The following is a 25914-nucleotide window of genomic DNA, read 5'->3' as shown; positions in this document are numbered from 1 at the left end:
CTGCACAATCGTATTATCTTAAACAATATGTAGCGCTCCTAAACAAAGCTACTGCAAAGTGCAGTTATACTTAAAGATTTACATAATTTAAGAAACAAGAAAAGATCAAATACGTGCGACGACGTCTCAGGGGAAAATAGTTACCTATCAAAAAACTAAGTTTTCAGTTAAGTTACGTTAACGCATTAATCCAAACTAATCAATTTTCCAGGTGGCGGCCGAAAGAGAATTTAGACAAACCAATTACGAATATACGACTCTACATTAAGGCAAGGGCCACCGCCTCACACACAAATCAAATCAACTTACATGTTTCCCCTGAGGTCGCACACACACGTAGGTCTAACAGACCTAACCGACTACATGCTCGTAGATGACTGCTACTGACAACCGAGCCTGACAAAAATCAAGGAAGAAAGAGAAGTTCCTGACCACTTGCAACATGTTTTATAACATCGCGCCGCAGCGCGCGCATGCGCCAATCAAGAGGGGGGGGGGGGGGTGAACGAGTAGGCATTGAACCACTAGGAGGGGGGGGGGGAAGGAGGGAGAAGGTGGAGGGGAGCGGAGTGCCGGAGGCCGATGCGGCGCGCACAGTTCAAATGTAGCGCTCCTAAACGCTACAACTAAATTATTATGTTTTGTATGTACTGCAAATCCAGGTTTGTATATCTTCAAAATGTTTCTAGTATGCTACAACATAATCAAAATAGTTGTAAATGTTCTTGAAATCTATGTTGCCCATCAATAGCATATTTAGAAGGGAAACATGTAGGCACTGCCGCTTCCCCCCCCCTTTTTTTTACATTCTGCCTCCCGGCACCACATAATCTTGAAATTCCTCTACCCAAAATTATATCTATTTAAATTTTTTTATTTTTTTATTTTATAACATCAAACAATTTAACCTGATATGACATGTGCCTTATCTGCAATCTAGTGGTACAACTCCTTTGTGAGTGCAGACTGCTTCCACAAGAGTTCGCTAGAAATAGTGCTGGTATTTGTGCATCTTTGTTTCTAAATCTTGATCATCGTGTACTCACTCAGTACCAGTGCCTGTGGACAAAGCTTCGTGGCTCTGGCCCCCTCCAGGAAATAATCCAGGATCTGCCACTGTTGCCCACATGGGTTGTTACAGGTGTAGAAAACAGGGTAAAGTCATGGAAATTAAAATTGTCATATATTACCTTGAAAAGTCAAGGAAATTACAATATTTCTGGAATTTTTGCTTGCGACAGCAAAATTAAACTGAAAATACCACTTCCGCCGCCATTTAGGCACCTCAAAAAAGGCTAAAATATTTAACATAAAATTCAGTTGATTTTTCCTTTTCCTCAAATCCCAGGCTATAAACACAAGGAGGGAAACTTGTATGTATGATAACCTACATTCGATAGTTTTAGGTGAATCAATAGCAATTGTTTACAAATACATGTCTAGAACGACATTAGTTTTGCTATGCGGCCATTTATTGTGATGCACCTGTATCACTTGGCATCAGTTCAACACATTATTTATTTCAGAGTAATTCTGCAGATCACCGCCTTCTGCATGTTAATAAAAATAAAATTCTGATGAGTTATTCAAAAACAGTAGTATAATTTTATTGTGTATAAAAAAATTTCAATTAATATCTTTCTCGTGGGAAGGAGATCAAGATGTGTTTTCAAGTAGACTATATTTATTTGTTATTTCTGCAAAGTTTATGTTGACTAGATGCGTAGGTAGGGCCTATGTGTTTAATAATAAAATATATCAAACTATGTTTTGATGTTAATGAAAAAAGATGCACTTATAGGCATTCAAAACTTTAATAATCATTGATACAAAACAACACAATGGGCTATGAAGTGTTACATGACCATGTTTAGCAGATCTGCAAGGGTGTCTCGATAAAGTAAGTGACATATAAAAATATCTCTCAGTATTGGGTAACTGTAACTTGCAAAACTAGCACCCTTAAGTATAGGCAAAATTGATGATTATATTTTAGTATAGTTTGTAATCTGAATTACATAACAAATTTTGTAATACTGGTTATGATAGTAGTGGTACAGTACTTCAATACTTTTTATTTTTTATTTTTTCACCTAACATTGAATTTTGCTTGCCTTTTGTCTGATCTCTGTGCCTATAATAGATATTTTTATTATATAATTTTTTTTGCTTAAATTTCTTCCTATTTTAATTCTCACCTATGTGATCACAATTTGTTTGATTCTTCCAAATCCTCTATTTCATTTAGTCTCTTTCAGCACTATGATCACTGCATAAGTGCATAAATATCATCCGTCATGCATATTATTGGTTTTTAATGTTTTTTTATGTTAAATCAAAGGTTATCGTATTAATTAATTTCAATAGGGTGAGTTCTGCCATGTAAAATCTTTTTATAATTGCTAGTGTTTTCTTCCTAAAAAAAGATGTTTCATGTAGACATAATTTTTTTTTGGTAGGCATACAATCTGTAATTAAAATGACACATTTTAATGGCATATGCAACCCAACAAGTAGGCAGCTGGATTATTTGTGTCTGTAAGCTCAGGGAAACTTGTCAATTTAAACAGTAAAACCTGGATAATCAAGGATTTTTCAAATTTCAAGCCTGTAACAACCCTGTGCCCAGTACTGGTTCAGTAAGTGGTTTAACACCACTGCACTATTCCCTGGAACACAGAAACAGGTGATGTGTTTTTATTCCACTAGCAGGGTAAGTTGTTCTTGCAAACCATTGAAAGACTTAATCATAGCAGGGTGGCCACCAAACTTTGATTTTGAAATTCATGCACATTTCTAGGTTTTCAAGGAACAAAATTAAGTTTTCAAGGAATTTGCTTGATAGTGAAACTAAGTAAATTTAAGGTGCCGATATAAAGTTATGTACTAATGACACAGTCCCTATACTTAAATTCCAACAAAAGACAGCATAAACAATTTAAATTATTGTTTCCGAGCTGCCGAACTTAAAAATACATATATACTTGAATAATTCCCAAACTATGCACATGCTCATGTGCTCATCGAAATACTTGCATATTTTTATTTGTGAAGAGAAGCTTTCAAAAAATTGCCATTTTGTTAACTAATTGTGGCACATTTTATAAATAAAAATTTGTAATAGGCAGACCTATACATTCTAGCAAAATTAAATACAACATAATTACAGAATAAAAAAGTGAAAAATGTGTGAATGCAACCCTCTTGTTTATGCTCTCAAAACACATTTTCAGCCAGCCAAAGTTTGTGGGTGAGCATGTTTTAACAACATACTTTGCTTGTTTATTTGTTTTTATTTCATGTCATATATATTTTCAATGACCCCAAATAGTGTTTACTGCACCTTTGTACATTGGATAAACATTTGATTAGGCATATATCATTCATGACATAACAAAACAATGGCGAATGGAATCCACACACCCTGCCAGCCTGCTGGTGACCCCAAAAATTAAAGTTGACCATCTCGACACGTACAGTGTGACATCTGGTAGGGTCACGTCTGAGGACCACTTAATTGTACCAAGGCTTGAAATCGTTTTAGGCCGACAAAAAAAATCTTGAACTCTTGCATGTCAATGTTAAGATAATATTTTGTTATCGGTATTGATAGAGCCAGTTAAGTATGCAATTAACGATTTGTGATAGGAAATAAATTTACTAAATTTACTCTATGCAAAACCGTAACACAACACTATTGACACACAAGAGAAGATAAACGTTTCAACTTGATCACAGAAATAAGAATAACTCTTCTGAACAGCATTTTGGCGAAATTACATTTTCCAATGTAGTAGCCCATCTGTACGAACTAAAACCAGAACAAAAATTCTGGGCATTTATGGGGTCATTTATACCATAAAATGGGTAGGAGGCTGTATACAAAATTCAATCAATAGAGAAAAACAAAATTATTAGGTAAAATTGTCTCGTAAGCAATGTCTCAATAAGTTGCATGCACTTTGTATGAATTTAAAATCATATTCTCTCTACGTCTACACCTAAAACTTTCTGTAAAATAACACAGTCATATTGACGATGCAAATGCCTGAGGATGCTAAAGGTATTCAATTGTTTGATATCAGCTGCCAATTTTCAATATGGCCGTGGTTATTAAAATTAATCAAAGTTGACTAAACCAGTTTAAAGCAGGACTTAAAGTTTTTATTTTGAGTGGAAATAGCTAATGCAGTTGGGGTTTCACTGGAGTTTGGTTGAAAAATTTAATGTAATGATTTATTGAGTATGGCCTAACTGAGGAGCTTCATACCAGGAAACATTCTGACAATAGCCCTTACAACAAATAGTGACTCATTGTTCAGATGTTTCACATACAAGGTGAGTATTTTCTGAGTAAACTCTTTGCTCAAACTATTTTGATTGCTCAAATCAAGGGGTGCAAATAAAAATTTACTACATTATTGATTTAATTTAAAAATTTTGTTTTTGGAGACAGTCAAGGTTTGTCAGTGTCCAAGAATAGCAAAAAAAAAAAAAAAAAAAAAAAAAATTAAATTTCAGGGAAGAAAGTCATTTTTTGCTTTAAAATTTGCAGAAATACTCATTTTCAGTAATTGCTCATGTCCTTAAGCAGTTGAATATTCCAAAGTTATATTTTTGTTCTCTTGATAAAGTTACCTTCCATTTTTAAAAAGTGAGACAGGTGAAACTGCAAACTAACTGTTTTTTCTAATAGGCCAGACAATGTTTAAATAGACATTGTGTGTTGCTTCATAGGTTGTACTCTAGTAAGTTTGAAAAAGTAATTGGTGGCAAGCTCTTTGTTCAGAAATTTTTAGACGATAAGAGGGTGACGATTGGTTGGGAAATTCGGGAAAACCTTGAATTACCCAGGAATATTTTGCCTCTGGAAAAATACTGGAAATACCCAGGAATTTATTTACCCCTCGGGAGATTTGCTATTCTTCCATACTGTAATTATTGTCTAACGTTAAAGTCGTTGATTATGTACATCTGCAGTTAATATCGATATTGAATATAGGTATATTAAATAGCAATGGATTGTGTGATAAATATTTAATTTTAGAATAAGAGACGACATGGGAGAGTCAGCATCCACAGACGAAAGTGTTATCAGCAATCCTGACACAATTCATGTTTACGTGTGTGACTGTGACGCTCAGAGAAACGTTTTTAGAACCTGATGCCAGAGCGCAGCAGAATTAAGATTGTTTACCGTGCGTAATTCCAATTTTCTTAAGAAAAAAAATGAAGTTTAATATTTTTATCGTTGGATAATTTACGGATTCAGTTTATTAAATTTTCATACGGTATATCTTTTAACTAATTGTTGTTGGTTTTATAACAGCTAATACTTGTTTAGGTGTAAACTTTTATCTTGTCAATAGTTGGCAACACTTCATCTAATGTACCAATATCATTGTATCTGCAATGTGCATTTACGCGGAAAGTAACGTAATTCGGCATTTTGTTAGGATATGTTTATGTAGGCAGGCTTGGAAGTAAACTTAAATTTAATTAATTAATGTCGCTGTAACGAAAATCATTTACGTCCTACTTTATGTGTATAACTGTTGGAGTAACAAATGGAAAGATCAAGCTTGAAAAAAAATAACATGTCGTATGTAACTTAACCTCAATTTTTTTGTTTTGCAATTGTTATTCTGTTTCATGTTGTGATGTTTTAAGTTAAGATAGTTTCTGTTCGTTAAATAATCTTAGTTACTGATATGTTAGTATCCGTTTATATTCAGTGGTGGTGAATTTATTCAATAACACAGGAAAGTCTTCCTTTCAGGAACAGTGGCTTAATGAACCTTATTTTAAGGATTGATTGGTTACATAAAGTCCAGGGTGACAAATATTCAGCCTTTTACTCTCTTTGTTGCAAAGTGTTTTCATTGTCATCAATGGGGCGGACTGCAGTTGTGAGTCATATGAAAGGAGCAAAACACACAGGATTTTCGGTCAATGCAGATTGTCTTACAGACAATATGGAAGAATAGACCTTCGTAGCGCACAGATGTGTGTATGATGCTGTCAGCTATCTGGGTGGGATTCAGTCAGTGCCACTTACCAAGCCTATCCTCCACGCAGCACGCATGCTCGCTTCACAGAAGCCCAGCAGGAACGCAGAGCAGCAGCATCAGCCCAGTTAGAGGAATCTCGTCATCGCAAACTAAGCGATTTGACTGTGAAGGAACTGGAAGCCAAGAAGTGTAAAATTCTTCATAGGCTCGTGCTGAAGCCAGAAAAATTGATGATGAACTTGCTAGTTTAAAAAAAAACTGTGAAGCTATGAAATTACATGCTGTGCTTACTGACAACATATATCGGTGTTCTTATATTTATTTTTAACCAAATTGATTGGATGTTATATTATTTTACATAATTTCAACTAATAATTTAGAGTTTCTAAGTTTTTCTTTGATATGACAAGTTATTCCAGCGTACCTTTTTCTGAGAAACATTTCCACATTTGTGCAGGTATAGTAATATTATATTTTTATGTGTAATTTAGCATTACAAAGAACGCATAGACTTAGTATAGAAAATGAGTTAAATATTCTGGAAAAATGAAAATAAATTTCTGGAAAACCTGGAAATACCCAGGAATTTTATTCTAGGGTTGGAGTAGTCACCCTGGATAACAATTTATATACTTTTAAACAGATGAGTTAAATGTGGTTGAACATAGACTAGAATTTGTATGATATATACAATTGTAGCATATATATATTTTTTTCCTTTTTTTATCATCCTATTTTTACTAAGGAACTAAGGCTTATGGATTAACATTTCTATATGTGTACATGTGTGTCCCTCCCCTCACACCTTGTTAACTTTGTCCCCTGTGAGTGATGTCGCATTGTTCAGTGAGGTATTTGGAGTCAAGTTCTCGGTAGACCCACTGACCAACATCTTGGGTTACCTCGCCAGCTATGTGAGGTGTGTCCCATATCCCGCAGAACTGACCAGGCTTCAGTTTGGTGCTCCGGGATACTTGTGTTATTCCTCCCAGTGCACATCACATTTTGTTTGAGTGTCGCAGGTATGACCACAACCATCGCCCATTTTAAATTCCTGACATGCTTCAGGAAGTTTTGGCTGAGGGAGCGCATCTATGGGGAGTGCTCTGGCGTTTTGAAGAGTGGTGGGTCATTTTAACATGGTGTGATGTTTGTTCCGTGTCTCTTGGTTTTTTTTATTGTTTTTACACATTTTTAGTGTTTCAATTACAATTTTTTTGCACTTTGACCCAATTTTAACATTAACTTCTTTCTTATTGGTGGTCCAATTATATGCACCACTGAAGACTTTTTATCTACTTTTTAGTAGACTTTTCTCAATGTTGTTTTTATACTAATCTTTTGAATGACTTATTGGTTTTCATTGGTCTTTAACAATAATAAAGTTTTTTTCAATTAGTGCACTCCTGCAGACTTTGCATTTTTATAATTTGTATGCTATAGCACAGTTTGGTTATTGGTGCGCTTTTGCGTATTTTTTTATTTATCAACGTTGCTTTCAGTAGATATTTTAACTTGAGTGTTGCTCTTAGCAGCATTGCTGAAGCCCCCAAAACCTTTATTTCCAGCCTGACGTTATTTAAACAGCATTACCAAGTGGCAGCAAAGAAGGTTGTATATAGCTGCCTTGGGGAAGATAGAAAAGTAACTTGGGTTGGCATGCCATAACCTGAAGTTAGCAACAGTAAGATAAAAAAGGGTTCTCAACCTTCACATTGAGATTTATTAATACCATTGAATATCATATAAGTATGGTACATGTGCATAATAAATCCACAATAAATTTATATCTTACACAGCTAACAAATATTTTTAAATAAACATATAAATATGGTTAACTGTGAGATGTCTACATTATATTAAGGCTTACCTTCACTCACAATGTTAGGTTATTGTTTTTCCAGGTATCTTTTTTTTATTTTAATTCCTATGTCCGGGGCAGAAACTGTGATTAGTACCCCCCACCCCAACAAGAATAAAAGTACCAGGCAAATGGTTGCGTGGGTTTGATGTCCAAACTCGGATTAACCCAACACTGCACAGTTCAGCCTGAGCCTGCGTTTACCCTCTCATTGCTCTCTCGCAGGTAACTGTGCATTCCTCTATCCTCCATTGCCTCTATGCAGGCTTGCCGCTCGAACTTACTGCAAACTGAGTAATGAACATCTCCGTTGAAAACATGATCGTTGATAATTAGTAAAATTTGTCAGCCCATCTGGCACCCCCTCTAACCCAGCACGTGTAGCAGGCAGCACCCCCCTTGCCCCAACATCTAGATCAGTTCCTGTTCCTGCGAATGTTCACTTTGCATCAGATTTATTGGTCACATTATCTGCTGTTTGTAAAATATTCATAATTTAAATTGTTGCCTGACTAATTGCTTCATGGTTCTGCACTAGAAGTCTTTTTTTTAATATTTCTTATAGATATCTGTAATGAGCAATAACCACAAGTCCAACGTGGTGGGTGGAGCAGAGCCGTGATGACACTTGGAATTCTCCATCCTTGCATAATATCACATCGTTATATCCAATTTTTTTTTTTTTTTTAATAAAAACTAAGGTTTTTTTCATTTATTTTGCACATTACAATCAGTTTTGCAAGTTAAGCGAAACTGCATGCACAGTAAAAGTTACCATACTTTCGTGGTTGAGAACACACAAACTTTATACTGAATGGGGTCGTTGTGTCATTTTTGAATTTTTAGTTTTTATTTCTTGGAAATTTTTTTACTAAATTTTTCTAGTCAAAGAAAAGAAAGCAATAAATAAATAAGTTATTTTATCAGTCAGTGAGGTATGTACTACAATTAATAAACTTTGCTACAGACTTCTATGGATGATAGTGGATAAATTTTTGAACAACTTTATTTCATGGATCTATGTTTTAAAAAAAAATAATTTGGTGTTTTACAAAAACAAAGATTGACTTGTCATATCGAGTCTCAATATTTCAGGATAACATACCAAAACTTGAGTTGAATTGTGAATTTTTTACCAGGCACATTATCTTATATCATTTTACTTTATGGATAATTTGTTTTGAGAGAGAGCATATTTAAGACCCAGTGGTTTACAAACTGATTACTATTTAAAAAAACCTATGTTAAATGGTCACTCAAACTTTTGACCTGTGCTATAAGCCAAGTATATGGACCCCAAGATATGCTCATTACAGGAATCCGCCAATTATATTGACCCCAAGATATGCTTACTACATGCTCATGATGGAAATCATTAAAATGACTCATCAATTACAATAGAGGAGTTAAAACATTTTGCCATTAATTGTTGAAAATGCATTCCGTCTATATCCACAAATTCCTGTAACTTTCAACAAAACACTTTCAGACATGTACTGAGGCCTCTATTAATGTGTACTCTTGGAAGTGGTTTTTGATTAGCTCCTGTAATTAGTACACTTTACCACCAATCTAAAAAAAAAACTTGACTTAAGAACAGCCACTTTTGCAAAAGTTTTTAACAGGCTTGCTGATACAAGCTGGGGCACTTTGCTTAACTCTGCATTCTTGTAGTAAAATAATGAAAGTTAAATTTTTGTTTCTCTGCAGAGTTACAAAGACGTTAGCATTTAGATTAGTCTCCACAACTGTTAAAGTTTTTCTGGACTTGTATCATTGCACAAGTTCTTCATTATTATTGTGTTTGTCATCTCTAAAAGTGATTTTGAAGTTTCTAACTCAGGTTGTATACTGAACTTTATTTTTGAAAAAAGATTTGTACTTTATGCTAAATTACTTTGTGTGTTTATGAAAGAAAATATTGATTCATAAAAAATTAATGAAGTAAATTTAAATAAATTGAAAAGTATTTCTGTGTTTAGTAGCTATCTAAACAAAGAACAAATTTTTACATTACTTACACTTGTTCTTGCTAAGCAGTTGCTACTTAAATGCATTGGTGACACAGCTACATACATATAAATTAATGGTATCAATGCTTGTTTTAAACATGTAATTTCTAGGGGTGAATTGCTTTATATTTATAAAGTGCCTTTCTGAATCAAGCTGTGTTTGACTGGATCTTCTTGGGCTTGGCCAGAATAAATTGGAGGCTTTAGTGGGTCAATTATGGAGTTCACAATTAAATATGAACAGTAGTTAAGCCATCACATAAGGTTTTATCTATATATGGTTTGTGTAACTATGGTGCTACTTGACGAATATTTTCCTCTTACATTGAAAAGTGTTCATTATTCTCTAACGTTTGCTTTGGGGTAAAATCACAAGCATCATTCATTATACATTTAGTCTTGTTTGAAGTGACAGATTTTGTTAGGAATATAGTGACATGAACATAATGTATCTATCAAAACTTAGGAAATAATGTATTTACCAAGCTACAAAATTGTCATATTGTTTTAAACATTAAAATTTTTTTTTTATAGTTTCTTTATTGACATGATTAATGTTCTTTTGAATAAACTTTGCACACTTGCCACATCTGTTTGCATATTTTTTCAGTGACCAAAACATGACAAAATTGTGTGTGAAGCTTTCGAAATTGTACTTTACCTTCCCATTCATTATCCACTGCCCACTGCATTTGTTTTTAATAATGAATGAAAACAAGCTACAAGATATGGGAAACATTAGTACATAGTTTTTGGAACTGCACATGCTTTTGCTAGTCGGTGGTGTAGGATTATCTTTTGAATATGAATGTAATGATTTAAATCACACTATAAAGTCTTTTTAATGTGGTAAATTTGTTATAAATTATTGTAGCTCTGTCTTAATTAGGGCGAAAATAGTTTTCAGAATTTTAATTAGTACTACAGATGAAATGCATTAGTAACAATATTTCATATATATAATTGTAATATCTTTGAATAGGTTTCATTCAAAATAACTCCTGTTGAGAGGATTGGTGGTTTACAAAAGTGTAACTGTTCCAGTATTTCCTACAACGAGGCTGGAGCTTTTGCAGCAACAAAGGAAAGCCAAATACCACCACAACCACCCCTGCATTCAAACCAGCCAACGTTAGCTTCTGCAATCCTGCCTCCTCAAATTCCTGCGACCAGGAAGTAGAGGTGTGTGTCGCCACCTTGCCTTTTGTCTGTGGGCATGCTCCCTTTCCTGTGCCTTCCCTGAACCAGCCTACACCTGGCCACCACTTCATAAGCCTTTAATGTGGAAGGTGAGCTTGCTTGTCGCCACATTGCCTTGCATGCTTTCATCCGTCGGCTCGTTCTGCATGCAAGAATGTATTGTGTGTCGTTTCCTTTTTTGTACTGGTGATTATTAGTTTAGCATTACTTTCTTGTCAAGATCCTTGTCAAAATTTGTATAGTTGTGTATCTTTAAATAATGTTCCAAATACTTCACTCGGTTTGTAATAGGCATTCTTGAGGACAGCAATGGAAAGTACGTCATATTTTCACACCCTGTGCTGATGGATAGGTGATGAATGCAGTGCATTATTAGTTTATCAGAATTATTATTCCTTAAAACATATATATTGATGTCGTTGGGATAGTACAAAATCTTATGCTTTCAATGTCATGTACATATCATGTGCCTCGAATGCTACATACTGTTGTTTTACATTAGTTATGCAAACAAGCTCAGTGTACACTTAAGATCCATTGCAATAGATTATGCCATGCCACCATCAAATATTCTACATTGTATTAAGTGCAGTTATACAGAACATAAAATATTGCAATCTGGATAATAAAAGGGAATATCAACTTACCAGAATTCCTTGCAAAAATTGGAGTTCCTTCACATTGTGTCATTCTTTGAAATGTCAGTCAAGTTCCTGCAAGGTATCATTAAGTAATTGCTTTAAGTAACTTAGAAGATTTGGACTCTCTCTAGTTTTTTTTAAATACAGAGTTTAATATTTTATTCTAATGAAAGTATAATAAAAGTTTCAAAATTTCATAAGTGATTATTCTTTTTAAACCATTAACATTATGATGTTCTTATTTGAATTTTTTGCTTTGATTGCTAGACCTAATAAAACATATTAAAGATAAATTTTTAACTGTATTAATGGTTGTATTAGTGTTAAAGGTTTTAGGTGTTACAATTTTATTTTTGTTAAGTTATCCTAATATTTTATTTTAGTTAACTTCTATGCTTTAACTGTATATGTTTTTTGTTTATTAATCAAGCTTTTATTTAATCATAGTCAAACATTTAATAAATTAATCTCTCTACAGGTTTTTTTTATCACATACCACGTGTGCAAATTAATAAACTCAGGTAGATTAATAGTGCGTAATGTTCTATTTCTGTGATCAATGAAACCACAGCTTGAATGACAATGCTTTGTGTGAGATGATATTATTTCAGTTTCCCATTTTTGTGGTCTTTATTTATTCCTTTATAATCTGAATAATAATATAAGATAACTTTCAGTATTTTACTTAATTTTTTTCACGTATTTTTATATTTCCAAGGCTGTATGGATATTGAAATTAATATAACAAATTGTAAAATACAGAAAAACCCTTAAGAGAAGTGTGGAATTTTACATACCAACAGAAAATATGACAATTTTGTAATTCATCATTAGCTTGTTGCCAATCTATACTAATATTATAAAGCTGAAGAGTTTGTTTGTTTGAACACGCTAATCTCAGGAACCACTGGTCCGATTTGAAAAATTCTTTCAGTGTTGGATAGTACATTTATCGAGGAAGGCTATAGGCTATATTATATTATCAATAACATTAGGGATCCTTACTAAAAGTCCAATTTAGAATCAAATGCGTTGGAGGGGGTTAGATACAACATGCAGTACACGTACAAAGTGTGTTGACAATGCCGCAGGCGCTAGAAGTTTATTTCCTATTGCCTATTAACATTGTTGCCACGCACTAGATTCATTCTTAATTTTCCCATACAAGTAAAAAAACACCCGTGTGATATTAACAACGAAGCAATCAGTACCCTCATAAGAGTTCAATTAGTATTTCAATACTTTTTATTGCCCTTTTTTTTTTTCAAGTATATATATTTTACAGACTTGAAACTTCACAGTAATGTTCCTTATGTTACGCAGGATGACATTTTCTGAAAATTAGATCCATGGGTGGTTAAAACCAGGAAACAGTGGGTACTTTGTCTGCATGAGAACAGGATTTTGCATTGTTCATTCCTTCTGCGTCTCCATGGCAACGGGCATTGCGCGGCAGTGGCGTACCCACAAGGAGGGGCATGTATAATGAGCGGTGCAAGGGTGATCTGCCTGTAGACTTTTGTAGCGAAGTACGGGTACATCAGTTGTACGTTACGTGCACGAGTCGGGAAACCATCGGTGCTATTCATTTTCTCTGGTACATTATACAGTATTGTAATAAATTTTCACTGAATTTTTTTTTTATTTACCATTACTGTAAATGGGAGATGTGGCTTAATTTTTTCCCATTAGTATAGCCGTGCGAAGCCGGGTCGGGCAGCTAGTCATAGATAATTTGTCTGATATTTATGATTTTTTTTTTCATGCTTTCATAGATGTGAGCAGTTAGAAAGCTCAGTTCAGTATACTTCTAGCTATGGCTTAAAAAATTACTATAAGCAGATAGGAAGTTGCTGTGTATAGAAAGTAATAAACCAAGTGCAGTGCAGAAAAGTTGTTTGGTCATATCGGCACAAGTCCACTCCCAATGAAATAAAATTATTTCATTATTTATATTTTGCCCTTTTTCTGACACTAGGCCCGTGCTCATAATCGTGGCCTACAGAGAGTGTAAGAACTGTTATGTCATTTCATTTCATAAGGCTTACAATAGTGTGTTCTTTTTTATTTTATATCTTAGTTTTAATTTTGCTTTAGGGTCTGGCCCACAGCTTTATGCCTGTTTCTGGAAAGCACCATCAGTTTTATGAAATGGGGAGAGTGCACTTTTGGGAACCCCACCATGATTTGCAGAGTATCGAAATCAAAACAATATATACGAGAAAACCATCCCACATCTCAAGTGGTGTGGTCAAGTGGCAGGAGATGACGACAGTCTCTGGAATATGATGTAGGACACTTCCACATGGCCTTGGTGCATGACCACGTGTGCTGCATGAATTGTAACTAGGGATGTGTACCAGTATGCGACAGCACTGTTCACAACATTTGGAATTGTAAACATGTGTAAGGGCTCAGCTCCAATCCCAACAACCACACTTGTCCTCTTCTGGACATCCTAGTAACAATGGTGGCCAATGGACTGGCCATAAACCTCATTTTCTTCATGTTAACTTTACTTTTATACTTTAAAGATTTTACTTGTATTTATTTTTCACTTTCAAGATTGAAGAGCTGAAATAATCCGTAATGTTAATTTTTAGCGAAAAGTTTTGTGTTTCCATTAATTCATGCTGTTAGGTGGTTGGTTGAATGGGTTTTTGGTCAGAGGGACAACCTACAATGGCCAAAGCAAAGAGAATATTAAGAGCACAAATTGCCATATGCCATATGATATATTAATTTGCATAGATAGTAACAAATGAAAATTTACTAAAACTTGATAGCTTTTTTTTTAAAGGTATTCTGAGTTAAGTGAATTTGAGGAAAATTAGTGGTCAGAACTGTAGATGTAGACAGAAGCATAGAATATCTGCAATAGATAACAGTATTATTTTTTGATAAACAATGTAATTTCAAGTCACATGTCTACAAGGCATACATAATTATTGTAAAGCCCCTTGTCTGGAGGTGCACGAGTTAATGAAATTCGAGTCAAGTCGAGTTTTAAGTACTTGACTTGAGTCTGATTTTAGCACTTTGAGTACCATGGTAAAATATGCAGTGAATGTTGTCAAGCCAGCCAAATTTTAGCATTTTTCAAAGTATTCTGGCATGTGTAAATTAAACATTTAGCCTTAGATATATATTATTAATAAAATTATATGCTTTTACAATTATTCAGGAAATACTTATATTCACAATAAACAATTAAAATCGTACGCGCTGCATGCACCACTCGCATTCGCCGGTACTCGCGCTCTAGTTGTATCTGAAATGAGATTGCACATCACAGTTTGTAGGTTTGCACCCCTACGTAACTAACAGCCTAGGCGTTCAGCAGACGTAAACCTGTAAATCGGCTGATTTAGATACATGGCCTGGAGCCTCCAAAATGTCATTAAAACTGTGATCTCCGATTCCCTTTGCAATATCCTATTTGTGCCGAGCCGGATTTTCAGCTGTTTCTGTAATAAAGAGCAAATATCGCTCAAAGATCAACGTAGAGCAAGAAATGAGAGTGGCACTTTCAAGCCTTATTCCGTGCTTTGAAAAAAGAGTGGAGATCACCAAGCTAACATGTCACATTGATTAATTTGGCCTTGATTTATTAGTATTTTTCTGTAATAATGATATATTCTTGTGTGTCAGATAGTTGTGTGTGAGCCTCAGATTGTAGTTGTTTTCATTTCTGTGCCTAGTGTCAAAAATATATATATATACTTATCTTTTTTGTCATTGTACACATTTCGACTAGGTTGGGCACCGTGACAAAATACTAAACCTGTAGTGTGCCATGAACTGAAAAAATTTGGGAACCTCTGCAATAAGTCATGTTTTTGCTATTTATAGAAAGGTCAGATGGCCTAACTATTATTTTGCGATGATACAAATATTCATGAATTACTTCGATTTATACTGGGAAATGTTTTAAATATCAAATTATTATAATATACAATAATAAATAATCATATAATTTATATGTAAATTTGCATTTATGTACATTTTGCACACACACACACACACACACACACACACACACACACACACACACACACACATATACATACACACACATACACACACATACACACACATACACACACATACACACACACACACACACACACACACACACATATGATACAAGATTTTTGTTTTGCCATTACAATTCCTTTTTTGTAATGTTCTGAAAATTTTGTTTTTACAAATAATATGTTATGCTTAAAAAGAAACAATTTTACAACCTACTGGAATCAAGCAAAAAAAGTTCAACTTTTTCATAGAAAATATAGGCATGCATATTATCCGACATGCTTCGTACAACAAAGTTAATTTTATTTATTTCATATTGTTACAATTTATAATGTGGGGGAAATGGGGTTCGTAAGGTACAGCCCAATTAAGTTTTATTGATTACTAATGTTTACATTAATAAAAAATTGTACTTAAAAATGTACAATCAAAATTCACTGGTACTTAAAAATGTTAATTCTTAAGTCTTATCAATGTCTGTCCAGTTCTGCAGTTTGCACTCCTCAATAGAGCTAGGCTCAACAGTGGTTCGACCCTTACCTTGCGCCTGTCCGCACTCACAGTCTCACGTCACTTGGTCGCACTCTCTTGATCCCGTCGCGCCACTCCGAGCTGCCGATGCTGCACTTCCCTTCACTCGCGGAACTCTCCAAACTCTTGGAACTCGCTCGGAACTCAGCACTCGCCGCAGAACCCCACGCGGAACTTGCCTCCCATGGAGGCCGGCGTCACTGCTTAAGTACTGTGGCGCCCTTCTCGAACCGACGAGAGCAGCTGTGACAAGTCGCGTCATCATGGACCGACCCGATGCCCGAACAGTCCAGTAGGGCAGCGTCCATTCTCGCTACTCCGTGCGGTGGCCCGCGAAATTCCCAAGGCCGTTCAACGATAGATAACAGCGCCGAGGCAGGACGATGCATGGGATGCGGAGGGGTGTAGCGACGACCCTTGTAATCCGACCGCGCACGCGTGGCATGCCTTATGTCAATGGATGGCACGTGACGTCAGTGGTCATGCGGGGCCGCCAGCCAGCTCCGAACCTGGCATCGCTGTCTGATCTCTCGCTTTCGAAACAATATATATACACCAGTAGGCATATATGTTTATATATGAATTTATACAACCAATACAGTTTACCTACAGGCCTATACAAAAATATGACATTTCTCACAGCAAAACTAGTATTTGGTAAACAATATGCACACCAAATGCAAAAAAAAAAATATATATATATATATATATATATATATATATATATATATATATTGTTTTTTCAATACTCTTGTTTTTCATCTATATTCCAAATATGCTGATTCAAACTTTTTATAACAGACAAGTAAACTTGCAGCAGCATAAACTAGACTTTCTAAATTCTCAAATTTGTTAAAATTTTCGACAGTTAAGTAAAATAAAATAACTTACACTTGTGGTACTGCCTTTTAAACATGTCAAAAGCAATTGAGTCTATTGCTTACTTTTTAATCTTGTGTATCTGGAGAATTCTTTATTGGTTTTGAATAAGTTAAAAAGGTGATGTGCCTCTAGTTAACCAAGTATTCAAATAGAGGAGGAGTTGAGCCCTGACTACCTTGTGTGTTGTTAAAGTGGTTAAATTTTTTGCATTATCTGTGTACTACATGGACAGACTGCATGCTCCTGCATGCAATGCCTTGAAAGTAGAAAAAGGAAACACTCCTGACTTAATTGTATCAGAGAGACGTAATGTTTCCCTTGCCACTTTTTTATTGCAAACTGCATAGTTTTGGCTCAAAAGCAATGTAATTCTCTGTATCTGGGGTACAATTCCACTTAACACTTTTGGATTGTCACATGTACTAGGGAAAGGGGCCGGTATGTTTTTGTCATGCAAAGAGAGGAAAATGGAATGATGTTATGTTGGTGTATTACTTCTTTGCCTCAACTAATTGTGTTATTTAACTATCCTACTCTCTGTTCTCCTACATTAAAATGAAAATCATATCTTCACAAGGTATGGTTGTCACATTTTGTGTGTCCCTCCCTAACATTATGTGTAATTTTATTTTCACTGCTTTTATTTTTGCATATTTTGTTTTCTTTATAATCACATTTTGCTTTAGCCATATTGTAATAAAATGTTATTAAATGAAGTTTTTTCAAGTAAAAACTTTGTTACACCACTTTAACAGGATTCATGAGCTACAGGGAGAGGAGATTATAACACTTATCTCAGTAAAGAGTTGATAAATATTATTGGGAGTGTGCAAAGACATTTTTCAATTTGAATCAAAGTTAAAGATTTCTTAAATATTTTGCTACATTAAGAAAGTTCCATAGATACAACTTTGAGTGCTTGTATAGGTGTTTTATCAGCCACATACTGTATACTATTCACTAAAACAGAAGATCTTTGTGAAATGTTTAGCAAGTTAATGCTCCACCATGCCTTCAGTAAATTTGCACAATGAGTATGCATCAGTTTGTTACTTTATTTATTTCAGGGATTCTGCATGCTGATTTTATGTCCTAGAGGATGGAGACCACAGAGGCCAAATGCATGAGTGCATTTAATTTAGAGATATATAATGAACTGTTAATTTCATGGTTCTTTTTATCTCAGGTGTATGCATCTTACTTTGTAGTGCAGGGGTTCCTTGTAAATAATAACTGCAAAACCTGGAAGACTACTTTTACTTTAAAATGTAGCACATCAGTACAGATGTTTTTGCAGGAAACAGTACATCCATAATTGATGTGTTCTGATGATAATTGAGCGAATAGTTCGTCTCTTGTGCCAAAATAAAAATTTATGAAACTTCATTTAAAAAGGCTTAGAAGATATTTTATGATATTTTAATATTTTCTTTTGGTAGCCTTGCTTACTAATTATTTTAAAGTAATACATGTATGAGTAGATGTCTTAGCTACAGACTTGCTATGACAGCTGGCTAGTAGCAAAGGATGATTTTCGTGGGCTGAGAAATTTATGGGTTAACTTGCTCCTGGACTGAGGCAGAGCCAAGCAATGGTCACAAGAGGTGTCCGGCCTGTCCGCTAAGTGTGTGCGGCAGGCAGTGGCGTAGCCAGGATTTGTGTATGGGGGGTGTTAAAAAGCATGGCCCTCCCCCCCTCCCCCGTATTAAAGTGGAGGGTCCGGGGGTCCTCTCCCGGGAAAATTTGGATTTTAAGATGTAAAATAGTGCTATTTTAGCAGTTTTTGGTACTTAAATTTAAATATTGTAATGGTAAAAATTTTATTAATTTTAATATGAAATTTGTTTGAGTGATGAATAAGAAATTAATTAAAGATTTGGTGCTAAGGGGGGGGGGGGGTTTGAACCCCTAACCCCCCCCCCCCCCCTGGCTACGCCCCTGGCGGCAGGAACTGAAAGGTGAAACATTTGAGACTTGAGTACTTGATACTCTGGCACATACACCCACTGCAACACAGATCATAACCAAGTTAAAACTAATGACATCTGCAAAGAACAAACCGTGTGGAATTTCACTCAGAGGTGAATTTAGGTTAAATAGTTTTTGACCTCTACTTACCAATGATGCAGGTTTTAAACAGTATGAGAGCATGTTGAATAAGAAGGTAATCCAAAATCATGTGAAAACGCTCCAGGAAAATTAAATCATTTTACTAAACTACAAAGTTATTGAAGAAAGTTGTGGGAGTTATCTCAGCATCAGATGACTACATGTCCATCACAAACTTTCACTGCAATATATCATGGAGGATACCCGATGATGTTGGGCTATGGCTGACTGGAGACTAAATGCTAAAGTCAGGTGGGACCATGAGTAGTTAAAGCCGGACATGAATCCCTGGTGGAAGGATACCAGGAGTCGCCACTGGCTGGGGTTGTTTTCTTACTGCGGAAGGTGTCCAAAGAGTGGTGCTCATGGTGGTGAAATCAGGAGCTACAGGGGCGTAAGTTAAGTTACCACAGCTGCCTGCAGATGGCTTCCAGAGCTTAGAGGTAGTCATAGGTCTGGAGCAAGTAGTTAAAAATTTGGCAGACAGGTGGTGCACACAGTGTCCACGCTCTTGGTTGCGGGGGGGGGGGGGGGGGGGGGGCACAGTGGCAAGAAACACTGATGAGGTAGGGGGTCAGGAATGATACATAGCGTGGGAGCGAGGCTGCAGCGTAATTATCAGTGGTACTACCGGCAGAAACCCAAGTGTGCTACATCAAAAAGGCTATGCACACTGGAGACACAGGCGTGACGATACTGCTGTTTGCAGCAGACGATAACTGGTGTGGGCTAGCTGAGAAGGCTGACCACGCGTGCGAACGGATATGAAGTGGGCTGAAGCCCTCTGTGGTTGCGGGGAACCAAGATAGGTCCTTAGACTCTTTGAACCTATAGTAGAGAGAGCTCCAAACAATACTAAAAACCAATAAAAATGTCAAAAAAAGTACACTGGATTACATTACTCCATCATTAAGTTGTCATTAATTTAAAGTTATGGATTTTGCCCAAAATTAACTCATTAACAACACATTAACCAAATCCTACTGCTTGTAAATAAAAAACTATGCTCGTAAAAATGAAAATTACATTTCTAATGGCATGATTAATATACGTAGCTACATTTGAAGTGTGAACATGTTACAGTTTCCTATAACTATCTTTTCGATATGCTTGGAAACAAACTGTTTTGACAATTCTGAATCTTATTTCAGGAATTTTGCTTTTTCTCAATTGAATGTATAAGTACTATATACAGCACCACAAAAACATTAACAGTCTTAAAATTTGGAATGAAGAATCATACTGTATCTCTCCTGCTTTATTATGTATATAAAGCTTAAATGAACAATATAATTTTAACATTTATGTTGGTAAATCCTAACTCTTCTATACATACATATATATGCAATTAATGCTTAATTTTAACAAACCTAAGATGACCTAAATAGTTGTAGTGCAATATTTCCCTTAGTTATTGCCAACAGAGCACACTTTCCTCCACAGAAGAGGCATCTGGTTTGGAGAAAGAGAGGGGGGAAAAAAAGTGGTCTTCTTGGTTGAGAGTTACAGTTACAGTATACAAGATAATCAGCTTGCTGCAGAAACAAAAGGTTTTCTGTTCAGGAGTGTCAAAAGTTTTTGGGGCCATGGGTTATTTTTCATGTTGGAATGCCTTATGCAAGCGAACACATACTGTGACTGCTAGGGCTGCACAAATAATTAAATTAAGCAAATGTTTTCGAGTCAGTAAAAGTTAAATTTTTCTCCTGTATTACCTATTCATTGTTAAATTCCATTTAATTAATTCTAGTATGAAGATGAAAAGTGTGTTTTAGCTGCCCCAAAACAACCTTTCGAGGGCCACTTGTGCCCGGGGCTGCTAGGATGACACCCGCTACAGGTGTTACAAGAATATTTTCTAACATTAATGGGTTTAATTTTTTGGTTTAACTAAAGAGTATAAAAATTAATACAAAATAATCTAAGCTAAAGCCTAGCATGTTCCTCTCTTTTTTTCACTGCATGTGTCCTTGTGTAAAGGTGCTTTTTTTTCCACTTGTGGTGTGAGGCAACCCTTTTTTCATGTCATTAGGGCTGAGCTGTCGAAAGATAAACATTGCTGGCTGTAGTTACATGGATAAAGGGGGGGAAGGGGGTTAGGGGGTGCATCTGGTCAATCACTGTGTATTATCTACCTGAAGAAGTGCCATAGCATGTTAAGATAGCTTAGCCCTAATGCTTTACTTTTGCGACCAAAGTTATCCACAGATCTAAGCTCCTTCTCTTCACAATGTTTTAAACAAAACAAATGAGTCTGTGTTCCTTGCTTCTACTCTTTCAACTGTTTAATAATCTGAGGGGAAAATTAAATATAGGTTTTAACTAAAGATTATGAAAAAAAAAAATCATAAAACATCTGAACTACGGAGTCTTGAAAATAGTCAACTTAACATCCACGTTGTGTTCTGTTTTACCAGCTTTATGACTTTTCACAAACATTTATTAAGCTTTACAAGTGTGCTGACAGTTCTAACTATTTTTAATGACTTGACTAGTTCTCTTTGGTAAATTTTGTCTGGCAGATAATGTGGCTGTTTGTTATGTTCTTGAACAACTACATTATGTCAGGCTTTTGTGTGTTCTGCTTTAAAAAAGTTGTTGAAATCTTCTAAGAGTTTGAATTTTGTTAGTCATTAAAAATTAGTCTTCACTTTGACTCATTTTGCTGAAACTTTGCACACACCAGAAAATTATGTTCTAGAAATCTTAAAACACTAATAATTGTGGTTCTGTTATATAAGCAATCATTTTATCTGTTTTGGTTTGTGTTGGATATGCTGTAACATTGGCTAAATTGAGTTGTTTTTTTTTTCCAGAACATTTCGTTTAAATCGTGCACTCGAGATTCTGGTCATGAAGGATCTGAACAAGAAGAATCTCAGAGGTTCCAGTACAACACTGCAGCTGTGTGCCACCTCAACAGTCTCAACAGCCTCAACAGGCAGAGTCCGAGGAGCTGTGCAGACAAGCAGATCCATTCCCACGCTCATCCAAACTACCTTGGCAATGCCTGCGTCATGTCTCAAAACAAGGATTGCAACGACTGTGGAGAGCCACTGAACAGTCAAGTAGCATCTGTAGTTCACTTTGGCAATAGTACTTCGAGAATAGCCAAGAAAACTAATGTTAATTTGTTTCGCTCCATTAGTCCATGGAATCACACGTATACGGAGATTAGGGAAGGTCAGCACGCCCCTAACCACAGCCACACACATGGACATTCCTACATTGTTGCATCCACAGAAGATGATCCTGTTTACGAAGAAATTGAGCGCAGTGATGTGCAAGTGTCGGATATGAGTGACGAAGATGGCAAAAGGCAAAGTGATGTTAGTAGACAGTCATCAAGAAGTTATGGGGATCACCATCCATTAATTACTTACAGTCCAGCAGTAGACCATAGTTTCCATTCCTGTTTAGATGCTGCACTGAAACAGCGACTGCGAGAACTTGATCATCATAGCACGGAAAATGACTGTAATAATCATTCCATAAGTCCCACTGCTTCTCCGTACTTTTATTCTGGTGAGAATGCTCGTATGGTTGCAGTGTTGGATGGGGAGACTGTAGTGTGTCATCTGCGGTCAGATGGTCAGTTGTATCACCATGATCCGTGCAACTCCCGGACTGTAATACAGCCGACATTTGAAGAGTATTAACTCTTGCGGTGCTTCATCGATAGTTAACTGAATTTTCAATGTGCATTAGCTGCATTGTAAATTAATGAAAATGTTATCGAGTATTTACATTTTTGTTATTTCATGTATCCTGTCTTCAGCTGTCCCAAAACTAACGGTCATGTTACTGTTTGTATTTGGTTTCTGTTAATCTTTGCCATTTATATGTCATATTTTGGGTATTTATGAGACCAACCATTTTTATATCTGAACTTTTTTTTTTGTAAATACTGTAAATACTGTGTGCTTTGTACGTATGTAGATGGACTATGAAAGGGCAGCTTTTGTTTAGCACTGGTTTTATAACACAGTGTCCATAAAGTACTGAGTCATTTGTAAGTTTATATAAACTTGTGATGTTGGTATTACAATGAGCATCTGGTTACATAAAATCATTATAAAAGACTGTATAAATTGTAAACAAATGTTACGAACTGGCACAACCATTTTTAACTAAATTATTTGAAGTCAAAATGCTGTGATTATTTACCACCCTTCATGTGAGTTTTAATAGCATGTGCCATTGTTTTTAGAAAGTAAAACATTACTTTTGAATATCAGTATTTATTTTTGATTTTTAGAATTACAATTTTGAAGTTTTATTGTGGCAAATTAGGTAAGTATTCCTGTATGTTTCTTAGTCGTCAATAATTCCTGATTTGTATCGGAGTTTCTTACCCTTTTCCTCAGACTTGCCATATTTTTAATTCAATTTTAGATTAGGAAATTGTGGTAATATAAACAAAACACCAGTATTTTACCACTATAAAGTTACTATGTGATTTGATTTCCCATAATTACAATTTTTAATTTTTTTGTGTGAAAAGTATTCATATTATGTACTTATAAAAATATTTTGCTGTGTGATGTGTCATTGCAAATTGACACATGTTCCAAGTCTTCATAATTTCTATTCGTAGTGATATGCCTTGAGACTGGAGGCATAGTGCTTAAAGGCACAACAGCATTAGTAGTTAAGGATATGTTTAGTTGATTCCACAGCGTGAACATGTGTGTAGCCAAACATTGATAGATGCTCATCAGCTTGTCAACGAAAATTAAATACATAAACTGCATTCATGTACTCTTGAGTCAAGCTCACTGCAATATGCCTACCTTCTGTTGAGGAATCAGGCTATTATGGGTCCACTGTCCATTTCTGTATTTATGATGTAACATTTAGCAATTTAAAAAATTATGTTCTTTAATACAAACATTAATTACTGAAAATGGCCTGTGCTAGCTCATAGCCTTGAATTATTCTTACCACCAAAGATGCAGTGTCTAATTGTATTGGATGTACTCCTGGTATATAATGATACTGAATGTATCTACAGCTATTACATACGGTGTCATTAATTGCTTGTTACTCACTTATAAGTAATCATTATAAAACCCTCGTAAAAATACCAACTAAATAAATTTGCTACATTCTGAGTTCAAAAATTGTTAGCACTTTACCTATAAACACATATAATTTTACTCTTGTAATAAAATTTCTCTGTTAATAAGTCTAAATTCCTAAGTACCTTCAGAAACTTCTTAACAAGGCTATACTGTATTTGTGGCCATATTTTAACAGAATTTTAACATTGCAAACACCATTTATTAAAAGTTTTTCATGCATCGTGTACAACCTTTCTACCAAGTAGTTCACCACTGTCTCACGAATACCCTAAGACCTATGTTATCAGCCACCAGGCATGGTAACAATACCCATGGGGGACTCGCAAATCGCAAGGCGGGAGTTTATTCCGAGCTCGTCTTCCACCCACGTGGGACCTTCCTGATGCCCTGGTAAGGAACCAGGTGCCACGAACCTGGCACGCTCTGAGACGTCAGTGTTCGCCATGCTCCTGTCCAACCTTAATACATTCTTGTGCTAGAAGTCAGCAAAAAAGTCCAATAAATTACAATAAGGATTAGAAGCAGTGAGCATTCTTTGTCTTGTCAGCATAGTATGCAGTATTTTCTTTGTGGAGGGCAGTTTTCTGTAGACAGGTAGACAACTGTTAAAATATTATTTTATCAAATTTTGAAGCATTTCCACATAGATCAAAAAAAGCTGGAAGTGTAACTTATCTTTGTTTCCCATAACTGCATGTGTTCTTTTACAGTATTTTCTTCTATTTTAGGTATGTAAAAAATGCTGATCTGCGCTGTGTTTTTACAGGATTGTTATGCACGTGGTGGATTAAGTACTAGTGTAAAATTCAAAGAAAAACTATTCTTCTAGTTATTTTCATCTAAATTGCTGAATACAGTTTTTTTTTTCCACTAGTTCTGCTGCTGTGTGTAACTTGTATGTTGTGCTTTTTTTTTTTTTTAGCAGTATTATTATGTAGCAGTGCCGAACTGGTACCAAAACATAAAACAGCAACGGTGTTAATAAAAGAACAGCAGAAATGTAATTGTGGTCAATTGCACATACATAGGGGCAAAAGTATGTCATTTCAAGTAAAAAATACTTGCATAGAAATTAATCAGTGAATTTACTATTACAGTGACTTCAATAAAGTTCAGAAATGTTTGGAAAATATTTATAGTACCTATTTTAATTAATTATCTATATGGCAATATATACATTAAATATTACATTTTCAATGCTACATTAAATACACTGAATATGACATAATTTTTTTTTACTGCTTACCTTACATTGAGAAACATGCATTAATTTTATTATCTCATACCATTCTAGTTTAATTGTTTGTTACTGATTAAAACTTATTTTCAGAAATTGACATAAGTATTTTTCACAAAAGGAAACTTAAAGATTTGAAATTTCCACTGAAACACCTCGCTTCAACATGACACCTCTGCTGTGTGTCTGATTTTGACAGTGTCGTCAGGTAGCCATGGAAACAGTGACAAAAATTACCCATCGTACCAAAACGAAACCCACCGTATTATGGATAAAGCACGTATGCACAAAAAACCATCTCACAGATTCTT

General features: G+C 35.3%; 1 protein-coding gene across 2 annotated transcripts in view; it reads left to right on the top strand.

The window, feature by feature from the left end:
* The window catches only part of LOC134529554 (latrophilin Cirl), a 128544-nt gene extending 102984 nt beyond the window's left edge, over positions 1-25560 (top strand). The window contains exons 14-15 of one of the 2 annotated variants that reach the window (XM_063363771.1): positions 10929-11066; positions 22099-25555. In XM_063363771.1, coding sequence (XP_063219841.1) covers positions 10929-11066; positions 22099-22941 — 981 coding nt within the window. In that variant the 3' untranslated portion in view covers positions 22942-25555. Of the gene's footprint in view, positions 1-10928; positions 11067-22098 lie in introns of both variants that reach the window. The other variant, XM_063363772.1, reaches the window with a different exon arrangement.
* The last annotated feature ends 354 nt before the right edge of the window (positions 25561-25914 follow it).

This window comes from Bacillus rossius, chromosome 2, assembly GCF_032445375.1.
Source record: "Bacillus rossius redtenbacheri isolate Brsri chromosome 2, Brsri_v3, whole genome shotgun sequence".
Taxonomy (NCBI): domain Eukaryota; kingdom Metazoa; phylum Arthropoda; class Insecta; order Phasmatodea; family Bacillidae; genus Bacillus; species Bacillus rossius.
This window is presented reverse-complemented; position numbering and strand designations above follow the sequence as displayed.